The sequence below is a fragment of the Mus pahari genome, chromosome 13, assembly GCF_900095145.1.
Source record: "Mus pahari chromosome 13, PAHARI_EIJ_v1.1, whole genome shotgun sequence".
NCBI lineage: Eukaryota > Metazoa > Chordata > Mammalia > Rodentia > Muridae > Mus > Mus pahari.
The window spans coordinates 27,674,776-27,684,629 of NC_034602.1; the positions used below are offsets into that span (position 1 = coordinate 27,674,776).

General features: G+C 52.7%; 1 protein-coding gene across 1 annotated transcript in view; it reads right to left on the bottom strand.

Annotated features, from left to right (window-relative positions):
• Positions 1-8,963, bottom strand: part of Zfyve28 (zinc finger FYVE-type containing 28) — an 86,861-nt gene extending 77,898 nt beyond the window's left edge. Inside the window, exon 1 of the mRNA XM_029545305.1 lies at positions 8,870-8,963. Within this exon, the coding sequence (XP_029401165.1) occupies positions 8,870-8,908 (39 nt within the window). The 5' untranslated portion in view covers positions 8,909-8,963. The remainder of the gene's footprint in view (positions 1-8,869) is intronic.
• Positions 8,964-9,854: the final 891 nt, after the last annotated feature.

Genomic DNA, 9,854 nt, shown 5'->3' on the forward strand with positions numbered 1-9,854 from the left:
CAGTAGACTGCGCCCCAGCTTTGCACACACAGGTCCCGGGCTCCATTCCAAGTGCTGGAGGTGGGCGGTAGGGGAATCTCAATTGAGCTTCCAGCTCAATAAGTGACCACAGAGTGCTGCTCATAAGCCTCCTTACCCACCTTCTCCTCCTCCTCCTCCTCCTCCTCCTCCTCCAGGTCCTGTGATGCCTAGCTCCACTATCCTGCCCAGCCGAAGCTTCCATAGGACACACACACCCAACCTATGTCACCAGCCTTGGGCTTTAGCTAGCTCTCATTCCTGGATCTAGAGGACGAACCTTCTCTCCTGCCAGTTCAGTACTTAGAACCTGTCTGAAGTGGAATTTTCTAGTTGTGTCATGTGATGCTCTCCTGCAGCAGACCCCCCCCCCCCCCAGGACATCTGATGTTTGGAGAGAGTATAAGCAGGACCCAGGACAGCGACGACACGCCTGCATAGCTAGCCTTGCAATGCTTTGTTGGTCTCTCCTTCCCTGATGAGAGAGGCCCAGTGGCAGAGAACTCCTCCTGGCATTCCCGCTGGTTCTGGTCACTCTGCTGACTCATGCGGATTTGGTGGAGGCCTGGCCCTGTCATCGGATGGTGCTGCCACTGCTGACTTGTGTTTGGTGACACTACAGAACTGCACTGCTGGTATCCTGACCACAGAGATTGGAATTGCCCCCCCCCCAAAAAAAAACTACTTCTAAATAAGTCTACACCCCCCCACTGTCCTGTTCACCACCTCTTCCCCCTTTCGTTTGGGTGGTGGGATAGAAATGGGGTCAAAGCATTTGAGAACTTTATTTTAAATAGATTTTGAAAGATCTACGCCTATACCTATCCTGTGCTTTTTCCTCGCATTTCAGACCTTTTGTGGTGTGGCTGTCCATCTGTAACATCTACTCCTGGCCCCTCAAACATGCCAATCCAAATCCAACTCCTGTCCTACCACCAGCTCCTCCATGCCTCCCATTCTACAGTGTCCCTAGCTCTCCCTTCCCACATGCAGACCCCACTCAGCCCTGCCCAGGCTTCCCATCCATCAGGAGCCACCAGCTGTCCCTGCACTAATGTCACCGTCCCCAACTGCCAGTCCTGCTCTTTTCACCAGCAAGGCTTGAATGATCCCCAAAAGATGAGCTGACGTCTCTGGTCCCCACTTCATCCCCAGTGCTCCGGACACAGAGAGCAATTCTGCCAGACCCACCTACATCTCAGGTGCTCCCTGCAGTAAGGCTCTGAGTCCTTTGTCTTCATTCTGCTGACTGCTGTCTGTCCTTCCACCATTCCAGCTAAAGGGCCACCTATGTGAGGCTTGCCCTGTCCCTCCAGGTCAGGCCCACAAGACCCAACAACTCCCAGATTACCTAGTGAGCCAGCACCCTCCATTGCCACCATACTCGCAGACAAACTGCCACCAAGCTAAGCTACACTCAGCTGAGCAACTTACGTGTGTGGTTGTAGAGATTTGATGGAATTAACCCACAACAATCAATCCAAGACACATCATCGGCTCACTTGCATATTTTAGAAGCACCAGGTAAAGCACCAGATCTGCCCAAGCAGAACAAGCGGATAGGCAGGATGCAAGGATCCTCCTCCGAGTTGCTACGGTGACCCGCCCCCATCAGGGATGGTAGGGATCGTTTCCAGATGAGTGGATGGCAGCTGGAAAACCAGAACAGCTAGCACTTCAAGAACCAAGACTCTGAACACCTTACCTTGGTTATCTATTAGCCTCAAAAAGTGCTACAGGGGGCTGGAGAGATGGCTCCGTGGTTAAGAGCACCTGCTGCTCTTCCAGAGGTCCTGAGTTTAATTCCCAGCAACCACATGGTGGCTCACAACCATCTGTAGTAGGATCTGATGCCCTCTTCTGGTGTGTCTGAAGACATCAACAGTGTACTCATATAAATAAAATAAATAAATCTTTAAAAAAGTTGGGCAGTGGTGGCGCACGCCTTTAGTTCCAGCACTTGGGAGGCAGAGGCAGGTGGATTTCTGAGTTCAAGGCCAGCTTAGTCTACAGAGTGAGTTCCAGGACAGCCAGGGCTACACAGAGAAACCCTGACTCAAAAAAACAAAAAAACAAACAAAACAAAACAAAACAAAAAAGTGCTGCAGGGCCAGCAAGATGGCTATATGAGAAAATGTCCTGTCCACCAACCCTGAAGACCTGAGTTTAGTCTCAGGGACCCACACTTACCTGTTGACAGACACCTGACCTGTCCCTACCTTTTGGCTATTTACTATTCGTAATACTGCTAAGAACATGGCTGTAGTTTGTATAAGAGTCTAACTGGCATTTGTGTAGTTAATCACGATCATAGATGGTTTCTTTGTCGTAATATCCTTAAAAATAACCGGAACACTCTCACTCTCACAGGCTGACGGTTACTGCCTCCCAACTCCCTGAGAAGACAGTGCAGCACCCTGTCTGGTTGGAGAGTGGAGCGGGGGCTCAGCTAGAGAAACTCACCATGGCAGAGACACAGCACTGGCCACGTGGAGCTGGGAGAGCCTCCACTCCCTGCCACCCCCCTGCCTCCACCCTGCAGGAAAACAATGAGAAACGGAAGGGCTTCAAATACAGTAAGGGGAAAAACCACCCATTCATCAGATCACACGGCTCTACATAAATCACCATAACAGAAAATGCTCCATTCTATTCCTCCTTAATCTATTCAGATCACTTGAAAAAAAAAACCTATTCATTTTTGTCTTTCCCCTTTAAACACTTGGACTGCCCATTAATATCTAAGTTTCTTTGCAACCCAACTGTAGAAAGCACAAAAGTAAATGTCTCGTCAAATGGGATCCATTTAAGAGCTGACAACAGCCACACTTCCTTCCTGCAGAAAATGGGACTCTGCTGTCGTGCAAAGGACGTGATGGTTTCTGTTTCTGCTCTGAGGTCTGACAGGCCTCAGCTCTGTCTCAGCCTGGCTGCTAGGCTGCATCAAGCTCACCTGCCCTGTCCACGACATCATTTGTAAATATGAAGTCCACTGGGGTAGTCTAGATGTTAACAACAACAACAATATCCCAAACCTCTGTGTTTCATCAACAGAAGTCTGTCTCTCCCACACACCTAGCACGGCCAACCAGAGATGGGTGGAATGGAAAGACACCAAGTCCCAAGCTATCACTTATACCTGACTCCTCCCCCTTGAGACCTGCCACCCTGTGGCTCTGGGGTCCTACCCTGGACCCTGAGCCTCCAGCCACCAAGCAAGGGACACAAGCCATCGGAGGATGACTTAAGAGACTTGGGGCCAAGCTTGACAAGACGGCCCCATTGCTGCCTTGGTGGCTGTCCTAGCCACCCCAGTGCCAGGACAGTGGTGCCTGGCTAGGACAATGCTTGGCAGCCAGCACCCTCACCCTCAGAGAAAGGATGGGCAGTATGGCTCTCATGTGCCACAGGCCCCTATGGCTAAGTCCTTCAGGATCCCTGCCTTCGCCTGCACCAAGGTCTGCTCTCAGCACTAAGCAAAAAAGAGCAGGGCTGTGTGCAACTGTGGAGACTCTGTCAGCCCCACAAGGAACTGACAGAAGCAGCTGAAGGAGGCCCTCAGAGCCTCTGGGGCTGCTGCAATGAGGCCACACCCTCTTATCCTGCCCATGAATTCTACTGACACTGGCAGCAATTGGGGCTGAGCTGCCCTTATCATGGGCCTTTACTCCCAACAACTCTGCATGGCAGGTCCCAACACCTCCAACTAACAGCTAGGGAAACTAAGGCACAGAGCTGGGAGGGACAGGTAAAGGATCCCCACTCAGGCCCTAGTGGGGAAAGCCCTGTCGCCTTGTCTCTGGAACCAGTGCTATTATTACAGTCACAGAAGCCTTGGCCAGAACAAAGACTCGGGACAACTTAAAATGAGAGAAAAGTCTTATAATTCCCAGAATCCTAAGCCTCTGTTTCTCTTTGAGCTGGGGTTAGCTCACTGTCACTCACCCCTGCAGGGCACAGAACACACCTGCTCCACGTAGCTGTCAGTTCCAACAAGGCAGAAGTATGCTGCACTGGTGGGCTCTTAGGTGTACATCTCTGTTCTCTTATGAGAAGCATCGTTGCTATCCTAGTAGTTCTCAGTGCAGGCACTAAAGCCATCTTAAACACCATCTCTCCTCTACAGGCTAAACCACTGCCCCACACAGTGCAGGGCAGTGTGCACACCCCTGCCTCCTCCCTTCCCCCACACGACCTTCCTGGACGCCAACTCCAAATATCAATTAAGTGGAGCTTAGGACTTCCAGCTATGACTCGCCCATTTAACAGAAATCGTATCACACATTTCCAGTAAGCTGCTCTGCTGGGCAATGGAGCCCGGGCACTGACAAAGTCCCTCAGAAACCAATACTGGTCCTGCCTGCCCTGCTGTCTCCCCTCGGCCCTGCAGAGTCACAGGAGCTGTGAGGTCCCACACTCCCCACTACAGAAACCACAGGAAAGCCTGGGAAGTGAGAACAGCTTCCTGCTGGGAGCCCTGCTCAGGAGGCCTAAAAAGCCACTTTAAGTTCCCTAGCCCACCCTACAAGGGTCTGAGAATGCTGAGCCTGAAGAAAGGCTCTGGAAGGGGTAGGAGATGAAGGCAGGTGATGGGAACCACTACCCTCTACCCCAACTCCAGGCTTGCCCCCACCTACCCCTGCGCTTCCAGGTAACACACAGGTTGGCCTTTAGTCAAGAAGCATGGGGTGGGGTGGGGCATGTAAGGAGGAAGCTGGTGAATGAAAGGCAGCCAATAGGATGGTAGGTAAAGAGTTTGTTGTGCAACCATGAAGTCCTAAGTTTGTTTTCCCAGCACCACATAACAGCCAGGTACAGCACTGAACATATGGAACTGCACTGCTGGGAAGAGGGGGCCAAGAGGGTTCCCAGAGTTCCTCAGACAGAAAGTCTAGCCAAAATATCTGAGTCCAGGTTCACTGAGATACAGATCTCGAAAGATCCGTAATTAATAGAAAAGAGCTGGCAAGATGGCTCAGTGTGAAAAGGTGCTTGCCACTAATCCTGAAGACCTGAATTCTATCTGTGTATATGTCCATGGAGAAAGGAGAGAACCAAGTCCTGAAAGTTGTCCTTTGACCTCCATGTGTGCACCATGACAAGCACAGACCCCTGCACAATAAATAAATAAATAAATAAATAAATAATTTAAAACACTGTTAGAGAAAAGACACCCAGTGAGTCTCACGGGCTTCCCTTGGTGAGGGCCATCTTGTCTGCAACCTGAACCCTAAGTGTTTGCAAACAGCATCTCCACATCACACAGTGAAGGACTGCAAGGAGACTCCACAGCAAAGGAGCGGCATGCAGGTCAATAGCCACGCCCCTGGTAGTGGTTTGGAGCTGAGACAAGAAGGCTGTCTGTGGGGCGCATGTCTAAGTGCAGAAACTAGACACCACATCCATTCCCATACCCCTGACAAACAGCAGCAGCAGCTGCCAATCAATTCCTCCTTAAAGATAGAAAGTACAAATGCATCCTCCATGTGCATCAATAGGCTCATCCAGGACAGCCAGGAATTGCAGCTTAGGCAGGGTCTCAGCCTCGGGTTCTTATCCTCTTAGGCCAACTTCCTCCCTTGGTAACCAGCAATGTCACCCAGGTCAGTCAGAGAAATGCCAAGCTTAGACCTTTGTTTCAGAGAAGGTCACCACCTGCCTGGACTTTCGAACGCTGACATCCTTTCTGAGAAAGTTTGCCTGCACTCTCTAAGCAATATGGACAGCTCAGCCTCTGAGCCTTAACCACATGCCTTTCTCTCACAGATGCCAAACAAACCCGGAATAGCTGGAGTCTAATAGTACTTCATCAAGGAAAAGAAAAAGAAGCTGTTCAAAGGCTGACTTTAAGAAAATCAAAGAAGCCGGGCGTGGTGGCGCACGCCTTTAATCCCAGCACTCGGGAGGCAGAGGCAGGTGGATTTCTGAGTTCGAGGCCAGCCTGGTATACAAAGTGAGTTCCAGGACAGCCAGGGCTATACAGAGAAACCCTGCCTTGAAAAAAAAGAAAAAAGAAAAAAAAAGAAAATATAATGCCTTGACATGTCATTTTAACAGAAACTATTATTCACCGGGTATGTTTTTCCTCCAACTCAAACAGTTTTTAGTACTTTGGAAACCAAAATTTTTGTCATGTAGAAAATAGTCTAAGCATTGCCCATTGCGTCTCTGAACTGTAGAAATAACAACATTTTTCAAAATATTTCCACCACAAGCTATGAACATGGTCTGTATGTGTTCAGTTTTAAACCAAAGCAGCAGTTACATTTAAATGTTGTTTAAATAGTGTATCTAAATAGGAAGTAAAAGGGGATCACGGCTGAAGCAATCTCCTCGAGACAAACCCCCCACCCCCACCTTGCTAACATCTAACTCTCCCAGGCCCAAAATCATCTCAGGCCCAACTCCCAATTCACTTGTGCCAAAATATGTTCAAATATAGGAAGGAGAAACATAATCGCTTCATAACTGGAGGGAAAAAAAAAATCTAAGCTTTGGTTTAAAAACTTTAAAACTACTAGGATGACCTAACACAACCCAGATGCTTCAAACAATCAAGACACTAACATTCAGCAATGAATCTCAAACAAGAGACGCCTCACGATGAGACTGACCACAGGGCATCAGCTCTGGGGACAGTCATGGCCAGAGCAAGATCTCACGACAGAGATATGGCTCAAGTACAGAGGTCAAGGACAGTATCAGACAGCTTACTGAGAAATGACAATGAGGAAGAGGACAGCTGCGGGGGGCGGGGTGGAGGTGGGGGTGGGCGGTGGGAATCTAACCTATCTCTTCCCTTCTAAAAAGTACATGGCTTCGGGCTGAATCACCCAAAGTTACTAACTCGGCTCTCCACTTGCCATGGTCTGCACCTAGAAAGCTGAACAGGGAACGCTATGGACATGATACTTGACAGAGGAAGGCCACTGTGAATTAGCTGTGAGTGATAACCAATGGGTACGTAGGCACTGCTCCTTCCTTTCCAACAGCTGGGGAGGGTCACAGAACGCACCTTTCCTACTGTGGCACTGCTCAGAAATGGCACCTGGACGCCCCAGCGCTCCACAAGCATTCTGAGAGACAGCGATGTAGCTCGGCATGCAAACACTCCCACCTGCTCCCCTGACATTTGTTATTGAAAAAGTAAATCCCACCCCTGCAATGACTTTTTCAGTACTGAACTTGTTGTGTTGTTGTTGTTGTTGTTGTTGTTGTTTGGTTTTGTTTTTCTTGCGCTAAAAATTCTCTCAACGGGCGGGGGGAACCACTCCTTGTGCAAAGAGGCAGACCAGGAGCTGCTGCAGCCGCTAACAGACCCACTAATCATCATCAGGCAGGATTGAGCACATTGAAGGGAATGCAGCAAAGAGAGGACCAGACGCCTAGGGCGTGGCTAAGGGCAAGCAAGACTCAAACCACACCCATCGAAAGGATTGCAAGGGCTCCCCACACACAACCCCCAGTATATTTGCCCACAACCAGGAAGACAGGAGCACGAGCTGCTGCTGCACCAGCGTTCAAGAATCCAGAATATCTTCTGGCCAGTCCAAGGCTGATCAAGGGCGGGCCCCATGCTTTGTAAACCTTCACCCCAACACTCTCTAACCTACGGAAAAACTTCCCGACCCCGGCAGACAAAAACCATAAGAGTTTCAGGTCCCTGAAAGTCCCCCAAACCTCAAATGCCAGTCTTCCAAACAGACCAGCTGGCTCTCCAGAACACTCGCCCCACCCGGAGAGACCATTCATAGAGTCTGGGACAGAAACCCTAAACCAAGAAATGTGGCCAGTCACGGCGGGAGAGCGGTCAGTTCCTTGGGTGGGCCAAAGAGAAGGAGGCCTCTGACATCGGAGACACCAGCACGCAGCCGCTGCACTGCTCCCGCCCTTAGTCTTTGCAGTGACCCCACCCAGGTCGTGACCCTCTGAAGACCTCCAGCGTTGGCGTCCCCAGACTCCGCCAACCCCCAACACGCAGCTTTGGACGCCGCAGCTGTGTCCTGGATCTTCGCTGGATCCTAGCTTTGCACCGCCCAGCCGCGAGCAGAGCGCACCGGGTCCGGCTCCCGGCTGCTAGCCCCAGGCAGGCAACGGGACGCAGCGCCCGCAGTGCGACTGGCGCGGCTGCCCCGGCGCGGGGCGCGCCGCCCGGACCCGAACTGGTTGGTGAATCGCACCTCCGGCCCGCAGAAGCTGCAAGTTCCAGGAGCCTCACCCCGCGACTGGGCAGAGGACTGGTCGGAGATCCAAAACGGTGCAGGAGGCTACCGGACCAGGATAGGGATGCGAACTGGACCAAGATCCAATTACTCCGGTTTGGGATAAAGGACCAAACCGCTGCGTGACCTCAAAGATAAAGGAAGAAAGGGTCTGACCAAAGCCTAGGATTGGAGAAAGGGGGATGAAAAGGTCGGTTCCCAAGTGCGAAGGGAGGGTGGGAGACCCACTATCCTAGGCCAGAATAATTGCTGTGCAAAAAGATGAAGGAGCATCAGCAGTGAGGCAAGAGGGAACCAAGAGAAGTAGGGGCTCTGAGCACGCAGGCTGGGACCGCTGGGTGCGAGCTGGGGCCCATCTAGTACCCAGATGAGGAGAAACATGACAGTACACCCAGGCCCGAAAGAAAGAGCCCCGTCTGGTACTGGGAAAGAGCAGTCAACACGCGCCAGGTACATGGTCTGTCCAAGTCGCGGAATGCAGGGAAAGGGCATCGCATGAACCCGAGAGAGGGATTTATACAGGGCCAAGGAAACGAGGTCTATCTTATCAAGGAGGAACCTTCAGGATAAGGGAACTGGAGTGGGGAAAGCGCGACGCCGGGACATGGTCCGCAGCTGGAGCCGCTCACCTTGGGTTTGTACAGCCACTTTCGGAATCTGTTCATCATCGCCGCGCCGGCCCGGGCCACGCTCCGGACGGCCCTCGCCCTCTGCAGCGCTGCGCCCGGGTCCGGCTGCGGCGCGGGGCGGCCACGCAGACAGGGCCGGGACCTGCCTGAGCAAGCAGATCGTGAGCGCGGCGCCGAGCGCCGAGCAGCTGGCTGCAGGTGCGCGGGGCAGGTGCGCGGCCGGAAGGATGCTCAGCGAGCGGCGCGCGGCCGACCCAAACCCGCGAGCGGGCGGGCGCGCGGAAAGGCGCGGGCACAGGGCGCGCGGTGCTTCACGGCTTGCGAGCACCCAGTGCCTCCGCCGGTCACGATCGCACATGCGCCGGAGGCGCCGCACGCCCCCGGCCCGCCGCAAGTGGTGGATGGGGCGAGCCGGGCGAGGCCGCCAATCCCCGCCCAACGCCACGCCGTACCCCACCCGGGACGCGCACCAAGGGAGGGAGGCTCAGGACTACAGGTCCCGGCGCCCACCGCGGGCAGGGCCTGCGCGGCGTTGCTAGGTGACGGCGCCTAAACGACGCCTAGGCGATCTGCGGGTACCGGAGCTGGCCAGTGTACGCTCCCGCCAGCGGCGCCTGGAGAGACGACGCGGGGGCAGGTGGAAGCCTAAGCAGGTTAAGGTGAGGGGCCGCCACAGGGAGCCAGGCACAGCCCATCCTCTTCTCGCTAACTCCTTTTCTCCAGTTCTCCAATCTTTGCCGATTTTCTGACCTTAGCGAGCTACCTTTGCGCTTTTCTTCCCACCTTCTAAAATACAAGTAGAGTGTTTTCCACCACCTCTGATCTCTCTCTCTCTCTCTCTCTCTCTCTCTCTCTCTCTCTCTCTCTCTCTCTCAACAGGTGACCTCTGTATAATACAGTGTGTTCCCTAGCAGCTCCTGCATCTTCCCTTAGCCCCTCAGCCCTGGACCTGCTTTGTGGCCCCCTTGTTACTCCTTGTAAGCTG